The sequence below is a fragment of the Saccopteryx leptura genome, chromosome 2 (assembly GCF_036850995.1).
Source record: "Saccopteryx leptura isolate mSacLep1 chromosome 2, mSacLep1_pri_phased_curated, whole genome shotgun sequence".
Classification (NCBI taxonomy): domain Eukaryota; kingdom Metazoa; phylum Chordata; class Mammalia; order Chiroptera; family Emballonuridae; genus Saccopteryx; species Saccopteryx leptura.
Window position 1 is genome coordinate 325380517 of NC_089504.1, and position 21050 is coordinate 325401566.

The following is a 21050-nucleotide window of genomic DNA, read 5'->3' on the forward strand; positions in this document are numbered from 1 at the left end:
AGTTTCTTGCCAAAGATGTTGCCTCTGCTCTGAACTTGGGCCTAGCACGATGCACAAGGCAGAGTCTTGGGCTCCAGAATAAGTGCTGAGATCAGAGCATGACTGGATCCATGTAAATCCCTCTGCCTAAGCAGGTAAAAATCACTCATAAGCCCAGCCATAATTTATGAACAGCTCTGATCTCTAGGTTTGAATCCTGATTTCACCATTTACTTGTTGTATAATCTTATGTAATTTAAAAAAAAAAAAGATTTTATTTACTGATTTTAGAGAGAGAAGAGAGAGACGGGGGAGATGAGGAGCAAGAAGCATCGACTCCCATATATGCCTTGACCAGGCAAGCCCCGGGTTTCGAACCAGTGACCTCAGCGCTCCAGGTCCACGCTTTTATCCACTGCACCATCACAGGTCAGGCCTAGCTATTTTCCTTTTAATCAACTCTTCTAATTAGGCACTAATATATCAAGGGCCTTAAATCTACATATGTCCCTTGAGCCTGCAACTGTTTCTAGAAAATGATCCTATATAAAAGGCCGTAACAATGTTCAGTGTATACGAGTCATTTAAAATAGAAAGAAAACAAATTTCCCAGTAGCAGACAACTTAAGTTATAGTATATCCTTACAATTGAATAAAAGTTACAAAAAAGTATGATATCTTTATGCCGCAACTATGAGTTGAAGCTTCTCATCTCTTTCCCTTCCTGTCTGCCTGTCCATCTCTCTCTCTCTCTTAAAAAAAAAAAGTATGATACTTTTAAATGTTTTAAAAATATGTATTTAGGTGAAAAAAAATCTAGGATATTCTCTAAAATGTTGGTTATCTCTGGGTAGTATAAATTATGGGTAATTTTTTTTTTAAATGTGAACTTTTTTTTTACAGAGACACAGAGAGAGTCAGAGAGAGGATAGACAGGGACAGACAGACAGGAGTAGAGAGAGATGAGAAGCATCAATCATCAGTTTTTCACTGCGACACCTTAGTTGTTCACTGATTGCTTTCTCATATGTGCCTTGACCGTGGGCCTTCAGCAGACTGAGTAACCCCTTGCTCAAGCCAGTAACCTTGGATCCAAGCTGGTAAGCTTTGCTCAAACCAGATGAGCCCGCGCTCAAGCTGGCGACCTCGGGATCTTGAACCTGGGTCCTCTGCATCCCAGTCTGACATTCTATCCACCGCGCCACTGCCTGGTCAGACGGGTAATTTTTTTTAATGTTTATTTTATTGATTTTTTAGAGAGAAGAAAGGAGGGGGGGGAGAGAGACAGGAACATCGATTTGTTCCTGTATGTGCCCTGACCAGGGATCAAACTGGCAACCTGCATGCTTCAGGACAACGCTCCAACCAAGACTATCTGGCCAGGGCTATGGGTAATTTTAACATTCTCTTTGCTTACCTGTATTTTCCACATTTCTTATAATGAATGTGACCTTGAATAAGTCACTTTACATCTCTAGACCTATATCCCAAATGAAAACATAATAGCACTATATATGATACTCTAGCTTTCTTAAGGACTAAACAAAATTGCAGTATATGCATAAAATGCTTAGTGTAGTGCTTACTACACAGCAAGGGCTCAATGCAGAGTAGCTGCTACTATGGTTATGATGAATGTTACAAACCATTAAAAGTTCAGAGCAGACAACTGTCCTGCCTGCTTCTCTCCAGCATTCAAGCCTATTTTATGAGCCAAAAGGCTGGAGGAAGGTCAAGAGGCAGTGTCTACCCTCACACTCAGTCATCCTGCTGAGTCTCAGGCACTTCCCTGCCTAGGACTCCATTACACTATGAGCTCCTCGAGGGCAGGTATCATCTTAAACATCTTCCTCTGTCTAGGGCCTAGCAACACTTAGTAAATAAAAATTCAGTAATTATCTACTGGCATCCTCTGTGGAGCAAGAGCTGCCTGGGAAGGACAATTACAGCTATGAGATAAGGCTTAACAGAATAGGATGATTCGGAGTCCTGCAGGCCCAGGACCACAGCAGCCTTTTCCGAGTGGCAGAGACCTGGAGTAAGGACAGGTTTCCCAATAGCAACCCCCCCGAACCCTGTGATCCATCCATCAGAGTCCTTCTATATTTCCACCTAGGTTATCTTCTCCCACATTTTTGCACAGACTGACCTCTTTGTCTGGACTGCTTATTTTCCTTCTCCACTTGGCTAATTCCTACTTATTCTTCAAGGCTCTACTTCAAGGAGACATCTTCAGGGACATCTCTCAGTTACACCTCCTTTTAGAAGCCCCAGGCTTCCACTGTGTCTCAAAACACAGTGACATCTCTTAGGACTTCCTCACCGGTTCAGGGTTGTAAGATCACCAAAGTACCCTCAGGGCCCTGGCCGGTTGGCTCAGTGGTAGAGCGTCGGCCTGGCGTGCAGGAGTCCCAGGTTCGATTCCCGGCCAGGGCACACAGGAGAAGCACCCATCTGCTTCTCCACCCCTCCCCTTCTCCTTCCTCTCTGTCTCTCTCTTCCCCTTCTGCAGCCAAGGCTCCATTGGAGCAAAGTTGGCCCGGGCACTGAGGATGGCTCTGTGGCCTCTGCCTCAGGCGCTAAAATGGCTCTGGTTGCAACAGAGCGACACCCCAGATGGGCAGAGCATCGCCCCCTGGTGGGTGTGCTGGGTGGATCCCGGTTGGGCGCATGCGGGAGTCTGTCTGTCTGACTGCCTCCCGGTTTCCAACTTCAGAAAAATACAAAAAAAAAAAAAAAGTACCCTCAGGATTCTCTTACCCACCCCAGGGAAAAGAGCTTAAACTACAATAGGAGAGATCCAAATTAGGTATCAGGTAGAACTTCTTAACAACCAGTGAGAGGCCCTTGGAATAAAAATCTAAAGAGAAAAGAAGAAAGACCTTTAAGGGATCTTTTCCTTCCTTCTAGGTTGGGGCAGTGGAACCTCATTCAGATAAGCAAAAGATGGGAAGATGCACCGGGCGCTTTCATGCCTGGGTCATCTAAGGGTGAAGCTTTACCTGCTGGAGCATCCTGCTTCACTGTGGTCAGCCAGGGTTCTGGGTCGCAGGCACAAGGAGTGCTATCCACCTAGTCATGAGGACACAGGCTGGGGCATGGGTCCAGCAAAGGGATCAGTTCTGGAGGAATCAGAGATGAGTCACTCCAGAGCCTATGACACGAGAGAGAAGACAAGGGCCACACATAGGTGAGGCTTCTCCAGGGTGACTCACTCCTGTTCCTCACATTAAGCAGAGGAACCAAAATGAGAACTAGAGCAAGCCTGGGCCAAGAGGGAAAGTCTTTTCTGTTCCCTGCCCATTAGGGAACAAGGCAACTTTTACAAGAGCTTCTGGAGGCTCCTTGGCCTCCTCCAGGGCTAGTTTTACTATAGGAGTTTGGGGTGAGGCTATAAATCTTCTGGTCAGTGTGATGTGGAGTGTGAAGGCGTTGGGGGACAGAGGAGCCTCCAACTCTATCCTCTCCACTAGACAGAGATCTCCTATTTTAGTATAGCCAGTAGTTGGTGGGATGGGAGGCTGACATCCACTAGATCAGCGGTTCTCAACCTGTGGGTCATGACCCCGGCGGGGGTCGCGACCCACAGGTTGAGAACCGCTGCACTAGATGTTCCAGGAAGAGAAATGTGGGAGAGGAATAACAGCTGTCATTCACTGGTAAGTCACATCACCTTCCTGACCCACTTTGAGTCCTCATCTTGCAAATGGGGATAGTAAAATCTACCTCACAAGGAGTGGCTGTGAAGGTCAATGAGGTCACACATTTAAAGCACCCCACCAACTATAACTTTGAATATTCACTTGGGGGGAATATTGTTAGTACACTTGACAGTATTAAACGGCACTAGTGAGGTGGAATACTCCAGTGCCAACATTAAGATGAGAATTGCAGAGAAGGGGAATCCATCTGAGAGAGGGGGTGTTGTGAGGCTGGGCCAAGGCCAATCTCTGAAAAACTAAGTGACCCTCAGACTCAGAATTTCCCAGGCGGCACGCTGCCCCAGCAAGGTAGGGTGAGGATGAGGGGTGTCTGCAATGGATTAGCGTTGGTGGAGACTTTCCTAAGGCTCTGAATACATCTAGCCTTTGAAAGAACTCAGGAATAGGAACTTCCCTGAAAACTGGACACATTTACCCTGGACACTGACTATATCCTATCCAAGGAACAGCTATTCAGAGGGCTCCAGAAACTCAAGGAGAACAAAACTCTTTCAACTGGAAGCTCTTTTATAGAGAACCAGAAGCAGAGAACAAGAGGCCCATGCCCCCTGGGAAGCAGATCGCTAGAGCTCTGTAAGTTTTATTTCCTCACATGCAACCTTCACAGCCACTCCTTGTGAGGTAGATTTTACTATCCTCATTTGCAAGATGAGGACTCAGAGTGGGCCAGGAAGGTGATGTGACTTACCAGTGAATGACTGAGCTGTGATTCCTCTCCCACATTTCTCTTCCTAGAGCATCTAGTGCAGTGGTAGTCAACCTGGTCCCTACCGCCCACTAGTGGGCATTCCAGCTTTCATGGTGGGTGGTAGCGGCACAACCAAAGAATAAATAAAAAGATAGATTTAACTATAGTAAGTTGTTTTATAAAGATTTATTCTGCCAAACTTAGTGAAAATCCGACATAAAGTACTTGGTAAATAATTATTATATGCTTTAACTTGCTGTAACTCTGCTTTATAAATTTTATAAAGTTACTTCTCTACTTTATAAATCACCATTACTATGGAATCAGTGGGTGGTTAGAAAATTTTACTACCAACAGAGATACAAAAGTGGGTGGTAGATGTAAAAAAGTTGACTATCCCTAATTTAGTGGATGTCAACCTCCCACCCCACCAACTATTGACTATACTAAAATAGGAGATATCTGTCTAGTGGAGAGGATAGAGCAGGAGGCTTCTCTGTCCCCCAACGTCTTCACCCTCCAAGTCACATGACCAGAAGATTTGCACACCTACCCCAAACCTCTGTAGTTTGCAAAAAAGGAATACTAATATCCAGACCTCAGAGTGCAGAGTTTAGGATCAAATGGACTAGCAGTACCAGAGAGAGCTCTTTGCCAATGTTGGTTATTGCAGGCGGCGGCGGTGGCGGCGGCGGCGCCCAGCCAGAGTCAAGTCAGGTTAGAGCGGGTTTTCTCCAGTCCTCCCACTCTTGCTTCTAGTCGGCTTTGCGGTTACCAGCCAAGAAGTTCTGGAAAGGGTGGGACCACTGTGGGCAGGCAGGAGCCAGTAATGAACAGATGAAACACCAAGTCAAGGCAAGGCAAGGGACAACTTGATCACCGGCTCCTCCTATCTCCCAGCCTGAGGTTCCTTCTCATCTGGAAGGACAGTGCAAGGCAGATGAGAAGAGCGGGGTTAAGGGTCCTAGTAGCCTAGCCTGCCCCGCCCTGAGGTTCCAGGCGGGAACCAGGGACTCCTGGGGAGGTGCCCGCCGGGCCCAGGGCTGGGATGCCGCTCCTGAAACACCTGACACGGGGCGAGTATGTCCTTCCCGGGAAGGTGGACGTGACCCCCGCCAAGGGCGCGGCTGCCCTGACGCGTCCCGGGGCCAGTCGCCCGCGCCCCTTCCCCGGTCCATAGGTGGGGCCTGGAGAGGAGCAGAGGCGGGGTCCCAGCCTGCCAACCGGGAACTCCTCCACCTCGCCGGCGGCCGGCAAGGTGGAGAGCTGGAGGGTGACCATGAAAAGTCCCTGTTCATGAAAGGTCCTGGCAAGGACCAGGAGCCAGGTTACCCCCTCCTAGGATAGGAGAGGGTCAAAAAGAAAAGGGAAAGGGTAGGGAAAAAGCATTAGGAAAAGGGAGATGTGCCCTTCTTCCTCAGCGCTTCGGGGTCACTGAAGGGCTTCAGACCAGGGCTGGGGGTGGCACTCACCGATCCCACGGCCTGAGCCGCCCAGCTCGCGGCTCCCGCGGGGCCCGGCTGGAAAGGTGGACGGGCCGGGTGGGGCGGCGGGAAGAGCCCCGGGAGCGGAGGGAAGAGAAGGGGCGGGAACGAACCTGGGAGAGAAAGCCGACACGGCTGGCTCGCATCCCGCCGTAGCCGCTCTGGCTAAGTGGTGAGGGCCGGCCGGCCAGCTCCTCCCCCGGGGCGGGGCGCGCACACGCGGCGCCGGGCGCACGTGTTCCGCTCGGGATGCGGGGACCTGGAGTTGGGGGATCCGCCTGGGGCAATGTATCCTGACAGTCGGGTAAGAGAGTGGAAGGGAGGCTTCCAGTGTTCTGGCGGGAGACAGGGATTCCCGGGCCTCTCGCCCTCCCTGGGCTGTGAGTCCTCCAGTAGGGAGCGCCAAGGCCGAATGTCGCGTGGGGCCCTCTGACCCAGTCACTAACAGGCCTCGCTGTACGGTCTGAGCAGTGGTGCCGCGCTTGACGCGCCTTTTCCGTTCGGACTCCTCAGGTCGGCCCACAGCCCAAACGCGGGAGGACCTGGGCTGTCGTAAGAAACCGCGCCACCATGGGCCGGGAGCGTGCGGAACCCGCCGGCCGGAAGCGCAAGCGGCCCCGCGTTGGCCGGAAGCGCGGCTCAGGAGGCGGAAGCTGCTTCCTCCCATGTAGTCCAGCGGGTTCGGTGGGAGCCCGGGCAGCTGGGCCAATGTAGACGGCCCTCTGTTGGGAGGCTCCGAGACCGGCCGGAGCGCGGAAGGTGTAAAAGCCTCATGAGGTGGTGGAAAACGACTCATTTTTAAAGGCCTGCGGCTCGGTTTGTTACCGTGAAGTATTGTTGCTGGGCCCAGACAGACCATCCATGCATTTATTTAACATGGTTCTTGTTTAGCCAACAAATGTGTTCTTTGTGTGTGCTACTTTTCATTGATACGTGCCAGAGAGGCGTTTTATATCCTTTTAAAACAACACTTGTATGAACTATACACTCTCCTACTCCCCGCTTGTTAAGTATCCATGGTACCTATCAATACCTAGTTTGAATTTGGGTCCCTTTAATTGTAAGGAATAAACTGGGACTCAGGAGGCCACTTTAGTCAAAGTTTTGTACTAGAGGCAATAGGTTCAGTGAGGCTCTGAACAGAATCCAAGGCTCCCAATTCCAACGTGTACTTGAATACCTTCTCTGCCCCAGTCCCTCTTCCCCTCTCTGATTTAACTTAGTCATTAGTTATGTGTATCCAATTTACACTACATTATCTTCACGACATATGTTCTGTAATACGAATTTATATCCGACTGTGATTCCAGTTTCAGGGTTTATATCCCAGAAGCACTTTCTTTGTGATTCTGCCTTATATAACTGAAAATAGCTAAAGCTTTTTGATCAGTAATTTCATGCTATTAGTGTGACATTCTTATCCTGATGGGTTAGTGTTAGACTTCTTTCCGCAGTCCTTGTAAGAAGGAGTCACAAGCCCTAGATTCTACTCCAAAACCTAAGAAAAATCAAGTCAGTACCATATATATGCCAATTCCACAAGAATATTGGTTTCCACCAATGCATTCCCTTGCTCTTGTTTTCACAGGAAGAAGAAAAAATGTCTCTAAAGCAGATGAAGGAAGCTTTTGTCAGTAATCACAGTGGAACGAGCGTGTTGGAAATTACTCAGGGCTTATGCTTGCCTGTATTTTGTATCCTGTGCAGAGGGCTTCTGATCATTCTCTCACAGCACTTGTGTTCTTTACATACCTGGAGGACTCGATTCTTCATTGACTTTATTTTCCTAATATTTCCCCTGGTGACTACTTTGACCATTTTGTCTTCATTTGTCCACCTTGAGCAACTTGCTGTAATAATCTTTGGGGCAGGGCTATTTTATCAAATATATTGCCGGAGAACTTGCTATGCCAGAATGCCTGTCCAGAAAATCCTTGAAAAATTCTTAAAAATTAGTCTAGAATCAGAATACATTCCAGCCATCTCCTGTTTTCGTGTAATTAACAGTGCATTTACTGCTGTTGCCATTTTGGCTGTGGACTTCCCACTTTTCCCCAGAAGATTTGCCAAAACTGAGCTCTATGGGACAGGAGCAATGGATTTTGGAGTAGGAGGCTTTGTTTTTGGGACTGCAATAGTTTGTCCAGAGATTAGGAAAAAATGTATGGGAGGGTCCAGATTTTATTTTTTTACAAAGTCATTGTACTCTGTTTGGCCATTAGTCTTCCTAGGAATAGGACGATTAATCATTGTAAAATCCATAGGTTATCAGGAACATTTAACTGAGTATGGACTTCATTGGAACTTTTTCTTTACTTTAATAGTTGTGAAATTGATAACATCACTGCTTCTGATATTTTTTCCCCCCAATAAATCCTGGATTGTGGCCATCAGCATTACTGTATTATACCAGCTAGCCCTTGACTTTACCCCATTAAAAAGGTTAATTTTACATGGCACCGATGGCAGTGGCACAAGGGTTGGTTTATTTAATGCCAACCGAGAAGGAATAATATCTACCTTGGGTTATGTGGCAATACATATGGCTGGTGTGCAAACAGGGTCATATGTGCTTAAAAAAAGATCACACATCAAAGACTGGATAAAAGTAACATACTGTATTCTACTGACAGCTATTAGCCTCTTTGTATCTCTTTACATAGTTCAGGTAAAGATAGAAGTAGCATCTCGAAGAATGGCCAATTTAGCCTTTTGTATTTGGATAGTTGCTTCTAGCCTGATCCTTCTTAGTAGTTTGTTACTGGGTGACATAATTCTGAGTTTTGCAAAATTTCTAATTCAAGGGGCTGTAGTACCATGTTCTTGGAAACTTGTCCAGTCTCCCGCTACAAATAAAAAGCATTCTGAAGCTTTAATGTCTGAAGCTGAAAGAAAGAAACCCAGTCTTTGTTTAATCACAGCTATAAACAGAAACCAGTTGATTTTTTTCTTGCTGTCAAATATAACAACTGGACTACTCAACCTGTTGGTAGATACATTGCACAGCAGTACCTTGTGGGCCTTTTTGGTGCTTAATCTCTATATGCTTACCAACTGCTTAATTATATATATGCTACACTTGCAAGATAAGACTATAAAATTTTGGTGATCACTAGGGGTTAGATGTGTGTTGTATGAGCTATTGAGAAAGAATAAATATATAGTGAAGAAAATAGACTTGGCAATCCAGTGTTAATTATATTTTATTATAAAATTAAGACAATCCATTATAATGGAGTGAGGCTTAATATTTTAATGTATCTGCACTGTATAAAACAAACCAGTACAGAAGAAACAGCCTTGTGACTTGTTAGAATATCAAATTTCAGTAATTTAAAGAGACTGTTGTGTTTATAGTTGTGACACTGGAAGATTGGAAGTGGGGAGGAGGGTTTCTACTTTTTTTTTTTTTTTTTTTAGAGAGAGTTGAGAGAAAGGCAGGGGAGAGGAGTGGGAACCAACTCGAAGTTGTTTCCGGTGTGTGCCTTGGGCAAGTGCAGGGCCTCAAACCAGCGACCTCAGCATTCCAGGTCGATGCTTTCTTTATCCACTGCGCCACCCCAGGTCAGGCAAGTTTTTACTTTCTTATATCACCTACCATTCTGTATTTGTATGTATTGGGACTAACTCATTTTTTTTAGCCTACTCTGTACTAGAAATGCTAAGTGGGAGAAATACATTAAACAACTGTTATAAATTGTGTTGTCATGAAATGTAGTATCAATAAATGACCTGGCATGTCACCCTGTTAAATTTAATTTTCTAAGTAAAAGAAAAAAAAAAATGACAGAGTCAAGAATATTTTCTCGGCAGAGGGTTTTTTATTTTATTTTCTTGAGCCTCAGCTCAAGATAGGATAAAGAGTGAGTGTTTATATGTTTTCAGGAGTGGGGGCTGAGTGCTGGTAAGGGAACAGGTAAATAGCAATCTAGGAAGGATGAATCCCTCAGCAAAGGTGCTGAGTTGGAAGAGAACCACATGGTGGAAATGAAAGAAGGCATGAGCTCAGAAAATGGAGACCATGGGTAATGAGCTAGGAAGGCAGACAGGGACCATGTCAGGCATACCTCATCTACTGTGTTACAGAGCAAGAGACCAGTGAGAAAGGCATCAAATACCTAGTCTAACTTAACACTATGGTTATATAAAGGTTTCATATCCTACTGATAGCTTGAGTCTTTTTTTTTTTTAATTTTTTTTTATTATTATTTATTATTATTATTTTTTTGTATTTTTCTGAAGCTGGGAATGGGGAGAGACAGTCAGACAGACTCCCGCATGCACCCGACCGGGATCCACCTGGCACGCCCACCAGGGGCGAGGCTCTGCCCACCAGGGGGCGATGCTCTGCCCCTCCAGGGCATCGCTCTGTTGCGACCAGAGCCACTCCAGCGCCCAGGGCAGAGGCCGAGGAGCCATCCCCAGTGCCTGGGCCTGGAGCCTTGGCTGCGGGAGGGGAAGAGAGAGACAGAGAGGAAGGGGGGGGGGTGGAGAAGCAAATGGTCGCTTCTCCTATGTGCCCTGGCCGGGAATCGAACCCGGGTCCCCCGCACGCCAGGCCGACGCTCTACCGCTAAGCCAACCGGCCAGGGCCTTTTTTTTATTTTTATTTTTTACAGTCAGAGAGAGGGATAGACAGGGACAAAGAGATGAGAAGCATCAATCATTACGTTTTTTGTTGGGTGTTGCAACACCTTAGTTGTTCATTGATTGCTTTCTCATATGTGCCTTGACCACGGGCTTTCAGCAGACCGAGTAACCCCTTGCTGGAGCCAGCGACCTTGGGTCCAAGCTGGCGAGCTTTTGCTCAACCAGATGAGCCCACGCTCAAGCCGGCGACCTCGGAGTCTCAAACCTGGGTCCTCTGCATCCCAGTCCGATGATCTATCCACTGCGCTACTGCCTGGTCAGGCAGCTTGAGTCTTCAAAAAAACTCTAAATAGGCCTTTGAAGCTGCTGTTTGAAATCTAAGATTTTTTAAGACAGTTTTTAGTTTTCAATTCTAATGTTCCTTGTAAATTGTTTAAGTTGAGTGAAAAAAAAAAACTATATACCTACTAATACAAAATAATATTAAATGTAAACCGTAATTTAAAAAATTAAAAAGAAATCAATTAAAATCTGCCTTTGTTATTCCATTCTATTTTCTTTAGATTTTATTTATTAATTTTTAGAGAGACAAGAGAGAGTGAGAGAAGGGGGGGGGGAGGAGCAGGAAGCATCAACTCCCATATGTACCTTGACCAGGCAAGCCCAGGGTTTTTTTTGTTTGTTTTTTAAATTTTTTTTAATTGATTTTTTTTTCTTTAGCGAGAGGAAGGGAGAGAGAAGAGAGAGACAGGAACATCAATCTGTTTCTGTATGTACCCTAACTGGGGATCAAACTGGCAATCTCTGTGCTTCAGGACGATGCTTTAACCAATGGGGCTATTCAGCCAGGGCAAGCCCAGGGTTTTGAACCAGTGACCTACCTCAGCGTTCCCAGTCGACGCTTTATTCACTGCACCACCACAGGTCAAGCCTATTCTGTTCTATTTTCAAGTAAAAATCTAATTATTGCAATAACAGGGTTAAGATGTTCAAGTAAAATTTTTCTTTTTTTCTTTTTGGTAAGCAGTCTGGATTGCTTGTATAGGTAGAACCTCCTCTAATATTAAATTGTAGATTTGCTGTTAGTTTTAGTAGCCTCTAAATTATCTCAAAATTATTTTTTTTCTGATTTGTTAGATATGACTATTATATACTTATTAGTTTACTTCAGTTATGGACAATGGCTAGTTTGTTTTTTGTTTTTTGGTGTGTTTTTTTTTTTGTATTTTTCTGAAGCTGGAAATGGGGAGAGACAGACTCCCGCATGCACCCAACTGGGATCCACCCGGCACGGCCACCAGGGGGCGATGCTCTGCTCCTCCGGGCGTCGCTCTGTTGCGACCAGAGCCACTCTACCGCCTGGGGCAGAGGCCAAGGAGCCATCCCCAGCGCCCGTCCATCTTTGCTCCAATGGAGCCTCCCTGCGGGAGGGGAAGAGAGAGACAGAGAGGAAGGAGAGGGGGAGGGGTGGAGAAGCAGATGGGCGCTTCTCCTGTGTGCCCTGGCCGGGAATTGAACCCGGGACTCCTGCACGCCAGGCCGACACTCTACCACTGAGCCAACCAGCCAGGGCCTAGTTTGTTTGTTTTAATATTTTTATTTTGAAGATAAATTTAATGGGGTGATATTGATCAATAAGAGTTAGTTATTGGCCTGACCTTTGGTGGTGGCGCAGTGGATAAAGCATCAATCTGGAATAAAGGTTGCTGGTTCAATCCTGGGCTTGTCTGGCCAAGGCACCTACAGGAAGCAACTACTATGAATTGATGCTTCCTGCTTCCCCTCCACCCCCCTGCCTGCCTTCTATCTAAAAATCAAGTAAGACGGTGGCACAGTGGATGGAGCGTCAGACTGGGATGCGGAAGGACCCAGGTTCGAGACTCCAGGATACCCAGCTTGGGCGTGGGCTCATCTGGTTTGAGCAAAAAAGCTCACTAGCATGGACCCAAGGTCGCTGGCTCGAGCGGGGGGTTACTCAGTCTGCTGAAGGCCCACGGTCATGGCACATATGAGAAGGCAGTCAATGAACAACTAAGGTGTCGCAACGAAAGACTGATGATTGATGCTTCTCATCTCTCTCCGTTCCTGTCTGTCCCTATCTATCACCTCTCTCTGACTCACTCTCTGTCCCTGTAAAAAAAAAAAAAAATAAAAAATAAAAATCAAGTAAGAAAAAAAGTATTATTTATGTGCCATTTTATATACTGCTCACAAAAATTAGGGGATATTTCAAAATATGAAGCGATAGGCCCTGGCCGGTTGGCTCAGCGGTAGAGCGTCGGCCTGGCGTGCGGGGGACCCGGGTTCGATTCCCGGCCAGGGCACATAGGAGAAGCGCCCATTTGCTTCTCCACCCCCACCCCCTCCTTCCTCTCTGTCTCTCTCTTCCCCTCCCACAGCCAAGGTTCCATTGGAGCAAAGATGGCCCGGGCACTGGGGATGGCTCCTTGGCCTCTGCCCCAGGCGCTAGAGTGGCTCTGGTCGGGGCAGAGCGACACCCCGGAGGGGCAGAGCATTGCCTCCTGGTGGGCAGAGCATCGCCCCTGGTGGGCGTGCCGGGTGGATCCTGGTCGGGCGCATGCGGGAGTCTGTCTGACTGTCTCTCCCCGTTTCCAGCTTCAGAAAAATGAAAAATAAATAAATAAAAAAAATAAAAAAAAAATGAAGCGATAAAATACCCCCTAATTTTTGTGACCAGTATATTTGCTAGTTATAATACATTACATTTGGAGGTAATTATTACTGAAAGGAATTTTCCCTCAAACCAGTATGTTGAATGGTTGGTTATATAGCTATAAAAACAATTTTATTTTCAAAGAAAAATGGAGACTTGAAATTTAATAAAATGATAGTAGGTAAACTATGCATGAGTAGGAAAGGTGATCAGTTTTCCTGTTATGTCACAGTGCTTCTCCCGCACAATTTACCTGTTCAAAGCCTTCAGAGAAGGGTTGAGAGTTCCTCCATATTCCCTCATTTAAAAAAGGTAATTTAAATTATTTGATGACTTATGAGCATGTGGTCTAACTGGTGTGCTGCTGCTTGTCAGTAACTGCTCCTTCATCCTTTTGTAGGTTGTAAATATCTCTCAGTAAGTTTGTCTCACAATAGCAGATACTGAATCATAACTAAAAAAAAGTATGCTGGGCTGGGGGGGGGGTGTTTTTCCACCTCCAATTATGATACTCATGTAAAAGAAAGCTAATGAAATGGATTTCATAACAACAAGAATCAGTTAAAAAAAAAGGACCATTCTGACTTGATTCTACTTTATAGGAGAGAAAGGAGACCATTCAACAACGATTTCTTGAGCTCCAATGTGCCAGGTACAGGTAGGTGCAAGGAAACAACAGAATAAGACAAAGTCCTTGCTTTCAAGAGGCTTACACTTTAACTTGTGTACATTTTTTTTCTTTTAAGAAAATGTATATGGAAAAAAATGTGTTTCTATTTTTGATAGACAACAGAATTTCTCACTGTTAGCTCATGAAAAAGAAAACCCAATTTATAGTTAACAGATGTGGACAACTAGGGTAATTTACAGATCTGGTAATTTAAATAACATTCTGCTGTTGATTTTACCACATAGAACAACATGGCTAATATAGAGACAATTGTGATTAACTCAATTTTCAACTATCAATATTTGAGGACAGAGAAGGAAGGAGGAAAGAAAGAATATAATCTGGTCTAAGACCTTACCTGTCCGTGACCTTCAGAATGTAAGTCATTACCATCACTTTATTTTTGCACAATTCTAAACTGGAGAAATCTACTACATATCTATCAATAGCTTTGTTTTCAGAGGATGACAAGTTTTATTTTTATTTAACATCAATGTTAAATCATGCAAAAATCACACCAAAACATACTTTGCTCCCTAGGAGTTTATGGATAGTCTATGTAGATAAATAATAAGGAATAAATCAGTGCTCTTTATTTATTTTTTTTAATTTAGTGAGAGGAGGGGAGACAGAGATTGACTCCCACACGTGCCCCAACCAGGGTCCACCTTGCAAGCCCACTAGGAGGCCATGCTCTGCCCATCTGGGGCCTTTGCTCCATTGCAACTGAAACCATTTTTTTTTTTTTTACAGCGACAGAGAGTCAGAGAGGGGGATAGATAGGGACAGACAGAAAGGGAGAGAGATGAGAAACATCAATTCTTCGTTGTGACTCCTTAGTTGTTAATTGATTGATTTCTCATATGTGCCTTGACGGGGGGGGGGGGGGGGGGGGGCTACAGCAGAGTGAGTGACCCCTTGCTTGAGCCAGCGACCTTGGGCTCAAGCTGGTGAGCCTTGCTCAAACCAGATGAGCGCATGCTCAAGCTGGCAACCTCGGGGTCTCGAGCCTGGGTCCACATCCCAGTCCGATGCTCTATCCACAGCACCACCGCCTGGTCAGGCTTCTAACTTAGATTTAAACCCCCCTTTAAATACTTTGTTCTTTGCTAGTACCAATGTATACTCAGTTACAAACATTAAAATTAGCACCTTTATATTGAGTTTAAAAATGTCCAAATTTTGGCTATGTAGTCTAACCCATCAGAAACTGCATGCACATCCTTAGATGCCTGCTGGATTTAAGTTAACAACCACACTGTTTTGGTTTCCTAACATGGCCAAAAGACATAAATACTTACTGTATCATCACACTTTGGGGACTGAACAATGATTCTTCCAGTTTATTATGTCACCTGCCTTAACAGTGACCACACAATGTCATAAGTCAACATGGCTAAGGATGCACTATGGGGTTTTGTAATGACCAAAATATTTTTTAAAGGTCAGTATCACAGCTCTAGCCTATTCTCCCAGGAAATGCAGATCTGTTATCAGGATTAGTTAGCTCTAAGAGCAGCAAATGGATTTACCCTTAAAATCAGCGAGGTTTTCTTCCCTAGGCGAAACACTTCTCAATCATTATTTTGCCTTTACAACAGGTCTTCAATGCCTTCAAGGTAGGAACGGAGAACATGATGGCACACAGAGTGTAGATGAATTGTCCTTATGGCAGCTCTGCTTTTCAGGAGCTGGTGAGAGGGAAGGGCTTTTGGCCAGTACCAGTACTTTGCCCAAGGGAACTGGTGTCCTATCTGAGTCCTAAATTAATATTAGTCCAGCCCAAGAAGTGTCTCCAGCCAGGACGCATACACAAACCACACTCTAATGGTCTTATCTTCCTCTAAGTGTAAGGACAACAAAAAACTGTCAGCACTTAGGACCTGTCGGCCTCCTTGACGGGACTTCAACGCAGTCTGGGAAGCAGTGATCTGGCTGGCTCCTGGTTAATCGGAGTGTCTAGAAAAGCGACATCAAGTACCTGGAAACCAAGCCCAGCATTTATCTCTTAGCCCGCAGATGTTCGTCAGCCTTCCCAGACTCCCGCCTTTCGCTGTCACTGACCTCAGAAGCCCCAGCTCTTCCCCAGTGACCCAGGTCCTCACTGGGCCCTAAGTCAGCTTGCCTGGGCTCCCTTCGTCCCTCGTGAGAGCGGTTCCCCAGGCCCGCGCAGAAGGGGACTGACGTTTAGGCCTACTCACTCCTAGCAGTCCTGTTCCAGATTTATTTGAGCAGTTATGCTTCGGGGAGGGCGCCAGCCACCCGACTGGAGATCGCCTGGGGAGGCACCCCAACCCCTACCGCCGTACCCCTCTATCCCCCTTACCCCCCTACCCCTTTACCCCCTGCCGCTAGTGTTTAAAAGTGGCGACCGGGTAGCGGCGGTCTGCAGTCTCGCGAGAGGAGGCGGAGGCCCGCCCCGCGTTCTCTGCCCCTCCCTGCCCCACCCTCCTCAAGTCCCCCGCCCTCCTTCCCCCCACTCCCCGTGGCGCGAGCTGCTGATCCCGGAGAGGGAACGGCATTTGTCGCCGTACTCCCGCCCAGGCTGGTCCTGACGCGGACCTTGTCAGCCGGTAACGGGGAGCAAAGGTGGGGGTCAGGGAGGCGATCACGAGAACGGCAAAGGTCAGAACCAAAAGGCCTCCGAGAACGGTGAGGAAAGAGTCTGAGCCTCCCCCCTTGGACTTCTCAGACCCGGGGCGGGGTCGCACTGGGCAACTGCAGCCCCCGGGACTGATTGGGCGGGGCGCGCCAAGAAAGGGGGAGAAAGGGGTCAGTTATGGGCTCCCGGGCGGCGGGAAGCGGGTAGTGGGTTGTGGTCCTGAGGCCCGGACTTCAGTGACGGGTTGGGGAAGCCCCGGGGCCGCCAGGTCCCTTCCGCCTCTCCTTTGGACCCTGACTGGAGACTGGTCGCGGTGGGGGCTGGGAAGGGCAAGCGGCACAAGGGGGCGGGTCCCGTCGCCGCTCTGCGCTCATTGGCTGAGCGCGTGTGGAATCGGGTGATGGGAAACGAAGCTAGACTCTCCAGTCCCCTCCTGCTTCTCTCCCTCCCCCCGTGGCGAATGTGCTGCGCGGTGGCGGGTGCTTAAGCTCGCGGTGTTTGGCTGTTGCAGGCTGGAGCTGGGAGGAGGCGGCAGCAGCAGCAGCAGCGGTAGCAGCTCGGAGGAGGTGGTGACGGTGACAACGGCAGCGTCGGGGACGATGGCGCGACTGGTGGCAGTGTGCAGGGACGGGGAAGAGGAGTTCCCTTTCGAGAGGAGGCAGATTCCCCTCTACATAGACGACACCCTCACGGTGAGCGGGCCGGGCTGGGCTCGCCGCTCCCCTGGCAGCTGTTTCCCTCCTCCCCCTCCCCCAGGCCGAGCGCTGCGCACTGGAGAAAGAGTGTGTTGCAACTCCTAGGCGAGGCCTTTTCTCGGGCAGGCCCCATAAACTCGCCTTTGCAGGGAGTGGGTCGCTTGGTAATCTCCGCGGACCCGCAGAGCTCCAGACGCACTTTGAGTCCCTCTCCCCAGGCTTTCCTTCCTTTTTGAACCGTTTTCCTTTACCCTTTCCCTTTAGGTGACGCCGCTTTTGCTTTAAGCACGCGCCTCCGAGAGGGGTTGAAGGATCTCGGGCGTTTAGGGCCTATGCCTTCCAGAAACCCGCTACCCTCGGGGAGGCTTAATTGCCTGGGAATGTCGCAGCCACACTGCTACCTGTATATTGCATGTCTTAATACTACAGCTCTCACTACATAAGCATAATTACTGAGGGCACAGTGACATGCTCTTACACAGTAAAAATTACACTAAAATGGGTTGATTTCGTTGTATAGTCTTGAAACTCTTAGAAATGATTTAACCGCTGGGCTATGACTCTTCAAAATAGGCTTTCTTGGCATGGGTAATTCTGTAGTTTACAGGTAGCTCTTTTTTTTTTTTTTTTTTTTTTTTTAAAGGAAGGAAAATTATTGAATTTGTTGTCAGAGCATTGTGAAAAGCTGATTGTTCATTCTGAACGTCAAATCCCAGTTTTGGGTAGTTTTCCTTATTAGATTTGGTGGTAGTTCAGAATTACAGACCCTCTGCCCTGTTTTGGTGTAGTATTTCCTTTAAAAGGAAATGGCAGAAATTTGAATTGACTCTGAACAGGAAATGAGTGCAGTTGCTTGCCACTATTTCCTAAGAAATGAAATGAACTTACAATATATTTTGAAATCTATTTTGATGATGCAGAAGCTTATTTGCCTGTTTTGGTAAGGTGTAACTAAGTTTCTTCATTCTCTCTTCTTTGGCTTTTTGGTTTTTCAAAGACACTTGATCTGTTTTGTTCCTGAAATTTTTTTGCAAATACCTACTTTTTTTCAAATTTTATATAAAATGCAAGTCATTGTGGATATGCCACTCTATGCCTTTCTGTTTGTCAGTCTCAATTAAGACTTGATTGAGCTGCAGTGCTTTTAAAAGGAATAAAAGAGCTATTGAATGACTTAATTTGTTAGAACTTTTTAAGTAAAAGCATCTATCTATAATTATCCAGTATAATTTTTTTTCTTGGAAAAAGGTAGAATGATTTGGCCTGATAGAAGAAGGTAAATAGAATTTGTGTTGATGCATTAGAAAATATTTGCATGCCTTAGTTAAGATTTTTGTCCTTTTTATATTAAAAGTATATTGGACTTGGTATTTTAAGTACTTAAAAAACGTTAGCACTGATCAAATTAAATGGTGCATTTCCAAATTTGAAAGCACCTAATATGAGTTCATTGTCCATCATTTCCTCCTCCTCTCCCTATCTAACACACTTCTGGAGCACCTACTTTAGTGTCAGCCTTTTATGTTTATTCTCCCTGAATGCCTTTTAAGTTTCAGAAATCATTTGGGTATGGACATAAGATTACTACTGAGTGTATAACATCGAAGTGTAAGGGAAATCAATGTAAATTTGAGGATTTACAAAATTTTAATAGATATGATTTCTCTCCTATGACCACATAACTACCTTTAACGCAGCATTGAGGTATCTGTTATAAGCACATTAAAATAGCCAACTTTTAGTGTTTTATACTCTTCTCTGTACAATGATGCAAGATTTTCAATAGAAAAAGATGTGACTTTGCACTGTGATGTATTGTACTTCTCCAGAGAAGTTGGGATTGGTCTGAACTTGATAGTTGAGTTTTGCTTTTACTATATTGTGGACTTCTGACCAAGGCAAATAAAATTTAGGCTTACTTAATTTAAACACCTGAAAATGGCATTTTATTTAGGAAAAGGTGCAGTTTTTCTTTGCTTTGGAAGGGTTTTTATCAATAGGGAATGAGTGGGACTATTCCTATTTATTGCTTTGTCGTGGAACTTCTTCACAGTCATTCAGTGTTAGTTACTTACTGAAAATTCCTGTCAACAATGCATTATATTTAGGGAAACAAGTTTCTTTCAGAACCATTCTACCAAATACTACTTAAAGGAAGAATGCAAAGCAAACACCTGTTGGGGAAGAGGGAGGGAAGAGCAAAAGTTTATATTCTGCACTGGTCTGTTGATAGTTTTTGACAGCAGAGTGTCCCTGAAGTTAATGTTTGGTTTGGTATTTGTTCCTAAGGTCTGTAGGTAAGGCACGGAGAAAACATTGTGTTATCTTTATTTTTAGTAGTCTTAGAATCTTGTTAGCTCCCAGATAATAAGTAGAGTTACAACATTTGCACTCTATTATAAATGTTCATCATTTTAGTACTGGAAGCCGTACCTGTAACCTTAAACTGGCTATTTTAAATTATATTTATGAAATGAAATTCAGAAGCTTGTATGTGAGGAAATAGCCTCCTCTTTTATGTGGTACATTGCATCCACATCTAAAAGACTGGTGATAAGTTTGTGGATTTGAATATTTGAGTACAGTTCTGATGTAGGTGTATTTGAGAAAATCATAAACTAGTGGAATATTTAGGAATGTGGCATGCTATGTGGTCAAAATGCTTTTCAGTGTTAGAATTATAAAATAGCAGGTGGATGGGAAACAAAACTATTTAATTTTAATTATACATTCATTTTATTTTATGAGAGACAGGAACAGATAGGGACAGACAGGAAGGGAGAGAGATGAGAAGCATTAATTCTTCATTGTGGCATCTTAGTTCATTTATTTTAATTTTTTATAATAGATACTATTTTAGAGATATCTTTGAAAATTTTTAATTTTTAAGTGAGTAGTTCTTTTAAAGAATAATAAAGTGGCCTGACCTGTGGTGGCACAGTGGATAAAGTGTTGACCTGCAACACTGGGGTCTCGGGTTTGAAACCCTGGGCTTGCCCAGTCAAGGCACATACGAGAAGCAACTACTACGAGTTGGTGCTTCCCTCTCCTCTCCCCTCTCCCCTCTCCCCTCTCCCCTCCCCTCTCCCCTCTCCCCTCTCCCCTCTCCCCTCTCCCCTCTCTCCCATCTAAAAGTCAATAAAAAAAAGAATGAGAGTGGAAAAATATACTCCTTGTATAATAATCTTCAAAGATAACCATAAAACAAATTCTTCTTAATCAGAGATAACTAAGGATATAGCAGCATTTGATGTAATTCCAGCCATAGACACAGATACAGAGTTGAGATGTATTTTCAACATTTTTAATCTTGCTTTTTTCACTAAATGTATTATTGAGAGCATTTTCTCTTATTATGCTTAAACAACTTTAATGCCCATATAGTAGTTTCCTGTGAGATTCCACAATTTAATTATTCTTTGTTGGACATAGAGGTAGTTCTAGTTTTTGCTATAAATAATATGAAAATATAAACAATGCATAAACTTTTACATTAACATTTCTCAGGCTTTTAGAAGTACAATTATTACATCAAAGGATAAAAACTTTATAAATTTCTTGATACATACTGTCAAATTGCTACAATATTTCTGGAATGCCAGTTTATCCTCCTAATTCAAACCAATCTAAATGGACTAGAAACTCTGATAAACATTTTTAACTGAGACTTTAAAAAGATAATAAATTGGAGTATATATGTCCACTTGGGGATTAGGTATATTTATTAATTGTTAAAAGTTTAGTATTTAATTTTGTTTTCAACTCTTTTTTTTTTTTCTACAGAGATAGAGTCAGAGAGGGGGATAAATAGGGACAGACAGGAACGGAGAGAGATTAGAAGCATCAATCATTAGTTTTTCGTTGCGACACCTTAGTTCAGGGGTCCCCAAACTTTTTACACAGGGGGCCAGTTTACTGTCCTTCAGACCGTTGGAGGGCCAGGCTA

General features: G+C 45.0%; 3 protein-coding genes across 16 annotated transcripts in view; 2 read left to right on the forward strand and 1 right to left on the reverse strand.

Moving 5' to 3' along the window:
• Positions 1–6103, reverse strand: part of MYO19 (myosin XIX) — a 35082-nt gene extending 28979 nt beyond the window's left edge. The window contains exons 1-3 of one of the 11 annotated variants that reach the window (XM_066363182.1): positions 5987–6103; positions 5028–5195; positions 2982–3133 (exon numbers count right to left, since the gene is read on the reverse strand). In XM_066363182.1, the coding sequence (XP_066219279.1) occupies positions 2982–2993 (12 nt within the window). In that variant the 5' untranslated portion in view covers positions 2994–3133; positions 5028–5195; positions 5987–6103. Of the gene's footprint in view, positions 1–2981; positions 3134–5027; positions 5308–5861 lie in introns of all 11 variants that reach the window. The other 10 variants (XM_066363181.1, XM_066363187.1, XM_066363178.1 and 7 more) reach the window with 10 other exon arrangements.
• Positions 6083–9616, forward strand: PIGW (phosphatidylinositol glycan anchor biosynthesis class W). 3 transcript variants are annotated; one of them, XM_066363195.1, is made up of 2 exons: positions 6083–6177; positions 7462–9616. In XM_066363195.1, exons 1-2 carry the CDS (start codon positions 6160–6162, stop codon positions 8980–8982), a joined length of 1539 nt encoding a protein of 512 aa, XP_066219292.1. In that variant the 5' UTR covers positions 6083–6159; the 3' UTR covers positions 8983–9616. The 3 variants fall into 3 exon arrangements, with proteins under 3 accessions (XP_066219292.1, XP_066219293.1, XP_066219294.1); XM_066363196.1 differs by lacking the exon at positions 6083–6177 and adding an exon at positions 6196–6689; XM_066363197.1 differs by lacking the exon at positions 6083–6177 and adding an exon at positions 6196–6650.
• A 6661-nt stretch (positions 9617–16277) lies between these two features.
• The window catches only part of GGNBP2 (gametogenetin binding protein 2), a 42016-nt gene continuing 37243 nt past the window's right edge, over positions 16278–21050 (forward strand). For both annotated transcript variants that reach the window (XM_066363201.1, XM_066363202.1), the window contains exons 1-2: positions 16278–16459; positions 16921–17101. In XM_066363201.1, coding sequence (XP_066219298.1) covers positions 17009–17101 — 93 coding nt within the window. In that variant the 5' untranslated portion in view covers positions 16278–16459; positions 16921–17008. The remainder of the gene's footprint in view (positions 16460–16920; positions 17102–21050) is intronic.